This window comes from Poeciliopsis prolifica, unplaced genomic scaffold, assembly GCF_027474105.1.
Source record: "Poeciliopsis prolifica strain line A6 unplaced genomic scaffold, Auburn_PproV2 SCAFFOLD008, whole genome shotgun sequence".
In the NCBI taxonomy this organism is placed as follows: domain Eukaryota; kingdom Metazoa; phylum Chordata; class Actinopteri; order Cyprinodontiformes; family Poeciliidae; genus Poeciliopsis; species Poeciliopsis prolifica.
Window position 1 is genome coordinate 10,226,981 of NW_026562383.1, and position 3,889 is coordinate 10,230,869.

Consider the following 3,889-nt stretch of genomic DNA (forward strand, 5'->3'; position numbering starts at 1 on the left):
AAGGAAGGACTTCAGTTTTCAATTAGAAACAGTATTTTATTTCCAGTGTTATAAGCAAATGCATACTTTTTTCTCTACCTTTCATTGACAAAGAAGAATTTTATCCTGGAGAGACTATTGTTTACTTTTTTACAGTTATGAAAGACTTAATTGCATATGTTTTTTTTGTTGCTTTTGACATGTGTATTTAAAATATTTAAATAGGCATTTATATAAATACATTGTATAGTATATTTTAAAGTTTTACATGAACACATCAAAGTTGTTCTCAATATTCTGTGTTGTGATTTTGCAAATACATTTCAGTGTCATGCACATATATTGTTAGTTAATTCTGAGAATATTTAAACATGTAAACACAATGCTACTACATATTAGTTAATAAGCTAAGCAAATTTCCAAGTAAATTTGTAGTATTAATTAAACTATAAACTGTAATATATTATATCTCAGTTTTGGTCATTCATTAGCTATTCTTAAAATAAATTGTGGAGTAAGTATATAGTGCAATAATAGTACTTGTGGAATGACCTAAATATACTTCAACAAACAAAATCGTATACCTAGTACACTATTAACATATAGATGAGTGTACTTGTTGCATACTTAATGTATACTTTGGTAAATCTAAAATAATTTCACATAAATTGCGCATAAAGTATATTTTTATAAACTTAAAAATTATTCAGTGTTGTATATAGAAGCATACTTTCTAGTACAGTCTGTAGTTTACTTGCTATACTGATAGTAAAGGTCAAGTGTGCATAATAATACGAACTTAAAGTATAATAAGAAAACCTTTAAAAGATGACTGAACCACAGATAGCATGTATTTTTTAATTACAGGTGTGTCAAACCTCTTCCCACATAACAAATGAAACTTATTTTGCAAACATTTATTTTTGCAACTTTTTATGTAAAGTCAAAGGACGTTACCAGAGTACTTCAGCCTGCGAATGGCAATGACAAAAGTGGGCCGACAGAGCCCCCTAGTGTCCAAACAGCGTCCCTACAGCTGAGTGGACATGAGACTGTACACTCAGTTTCAGTCAGTAGGTGGCAGTCTTGAGCCATTCTTAAAGATTGGTCTCTCCTTTGAATCCTCCTCCTTTGTAGTAAGTAGAACTGCTGATTTGTCCCTTTTACCGACCGTGTTGAGAACAATAAAACAACTTGCAATAAAAACCACGCAGCTGCTCCAACTTTAACACTTTTAGTGTTCAGAATATTTCCTCTCTACCTTCTTATCCTTCCATCTTTCTCTTTCTTTCTTCAACTTAGGCCACCTTTGTCTGCACTTCCCTCTCCACCCACAGTCATTGTCGAGTCATTCCCAATCATAATATAGTTTGCATTTTCGATGTGAATGTTGGCCGCCAGCCGCTGAGGCCTTGCATCCCCAATGTCCTGCTCTCGTTGTACGGCGGCTCCAAGAACAAGCTGTTGTTCCATGTAAAGCCTCAGCCTCTCTTTTTCTCTCAAACTCTTCATTCTCTGTTCCTGAACCCAGATCTTTCTCTGTTTTTCAATAATTGCCTTATTAAAAGCCTTTTTCAGTTTTCTCTCAAAGTTCCTCCTCTCGTCCAGTGGCACCAAAGTCTTCAAGGTGATGGGGATCTGGTTTTCTGGCATGCAGTTCTCCCGAGGCAGCAGGGGGATAACCGTGTTATATTTGTGTGCGTTGTTTATAGAGTTGACGAGGGCAATGTTGGTTTTCATTTCCACCATTTGTGAGTTGAAGTTGCGCGTGAGCAGCAGGAAGGTGAAGGCAGAGTTGTTGACGGCGTCCTCCACGCACCTCAGAGTGCTTTTTCCTGGAATGGCAAACTCCTCTGAGAAAGTTGCTCCACTAGTACCGATGACTGCCTCAAATTTTTGCTTCATGCTCTCTGCCACATCTGAATCTTCTGGAGCATGCAAAATAACAAATGCATAAAATGTGTCCTCTTCCTCGTCCTCCTCTTCATCTACTTTGTTTATGTGTGTGCATTTTAGACCAGGACTGCTTGGAAGAATAATGTGTGTAGCAGTCGGTAGACTTGATTTAGTCTGAGCGTAGGGTTTTAGTGATTGGGTTGCACTCTCGTTACTCCTCATTGACGCTTCTTCTATCTTAATGCCTTTCTCTGATCCAAACTGAGATATTTCAGTCGACGTGTGCTGAGGAGATGTACAGTGAATTTGTTCTGGGATAGTTTCTGTTTTATTTTTATGGATGGAAGGGTTTAGTATTGGGTTTCCTGAAGATTCAGCTTTGTCCCCTTGAAAAGGAATTGTTGGTGGAAGACTTATCTCGAGATGAGAAGGGTATGAAGACGCAGACGGACAGTCTTGCAGGGGGCTGGGAAGGCAGTGAACATTTGCAGGCTCATCCAGAGACGCAGCAATATTTAACGTTGCCTTTCCTTCACTGATGGTCCTGCATGGATCGATGGAAGACTCCGATTTCAGATCGGAGGGGAAGCACATGGGCTCTGCAAACTGAGGCCCACATACAGCTCTGGCTTCCTCTCTAAAATGATCATATTCCAGAGAGCTTGTGTTTTGGCATCCACAGAAAATGGCTCTCTTGTAAGCCAGATTCCTTAGACGTGGATTGCACAACCTTTGCTCAGACAAAATTTTAAAAACCCGAGCCAGCGATGTCAAAGACTCTCCCGTCTTGGCCTCAAACAGGCTACAGTGAGCTCCGAAGTCGTCTAATTTACCTCCGCCTGAGTGCCACTTTTCAGCCAGATGGTTGGCGAGGGGGTTGTCCTCTAGCATCTGGAGCTTCCCCAGGGCCTGGGCTTCTCTCTGGAGGATGATCAGACACAAAGCGTGTATGATCGTGTCTTCAGGAGACTCTCCCAACTGGATTGTGAGGCTGAATAATCGCTCTGAAGGTGCCTTTTCTAAAATGTCAAAGACAGCCCTCAGTCCTGTCCCTTGATTTTCCAGTTCTGTATGACTCATTATACAGATTAGGTGCCAACTGGTTTGGGGAAGAGAAAAGAAGTCAACAAGATCACACTTGATTTCCCAGTTGCATTTTCTTCAGATTATCAGCATGTCGCCCATCTGAGGAGAGTCTTGCAGTTTTCCTTTCTATAAAGAGACATGAAAACAAATGAAACATGAAAACAAATGAGATCAAATGTAGATAAAATATTACTCAAAAATATTTTGAGTAATGAAAAGTTTTTAAAAAAGTGTCGAATTAATAGAAATAAATAAACTTCTTGTGTAACTTCCTTGACCTCAATATGATCATAAATCAGTAATTACTTACCGGAAAGATTTCACTGGAGCAGTGATGACAGATCTGCTTTTAGTTCAAACGAGGAAGTCTGTCAGAAAATGATGACCTTTTCACTTCAACATTTAGTTTTTTCCAAACAAGAAACTCTTGCTACTCAGACGGATCCCCGAAAATAACCAAAACTTCTGTTTGGGTCTCTTCCGGCCTCAGGACTCCAGCCTATCGTTGACAATCTACCTGTTGCAGGTCAAGGACTATCGGCTGGAAGCTAACAACATGCTGACGTCACCATGAGTGAAGTACGGCGGTTCTAGAGGATCAAAAATGACGGGAAGCGGGAAAAACCTTTATTGCCGTTGGCATTTCGAGAAAACAAACTTGCAACGCTCATAAAAGTTAGTCTCTAGGAGTTAAAAATAAAATTTCCACTCTATCGGAATTTTCTTAAAGATGTCACACATTTTAAAATCTGTAAAAAAAAAAAAAAAACAATAATAAAGAAAAACTATTGTAAAGTGCTAATGTTCAGCTCCAAATGCACAATGGTCATGCAACAGAGAAGATTTTTTTTTTTCCACATCTGGCTCTGTCGTTCTCCGTCTCTGCAAAGAGGCTGGTGTATTTTTATCAGCGGAGGAAACCTCCAAC

General features: G+C 39.2%; 1 protein-coding gene across 1 annotated transcript; it reads right to left on the bottom strand.

The window, feature by feature from the left end:
- Window positions 1-823: 823 nt before the first annotated feature.
- Window positions 824-3,502, bottom strand: ticam1 (TIR domain containing adaptor molecule 1). The gene is made up of 2 exons (XM_055033854.1): window positions 3,272-3,502; window positions 824-3,087 (listed from the first exon to the last, which is right to left on the bottom strand). Exon 2 carries the CDS (start codon window positions 2,953-2,955, stop codon window positions 1,273-1,275), a length of 1,683 nt encoding a protein of 560 aa, XP_054889829.1. The 5' UTR covers window positions 2,956-3,087; window positions 3,272-3,502; the 3' UTR covers window positions 824-1,272.
- Between the last annotated feature and the right edge of the window lie 387 nt (window positions 3,503-3,889).

What these genes read in the sequence shown, in the direction of transcription:
- ticam1 (XM_055033854.1), bottom strand. Translation starts at nt 2,955, where the DNA reads ATGAGTCATACAGAACTGGAAAATCAAGGGACAGGACTGAGGGCTGTC.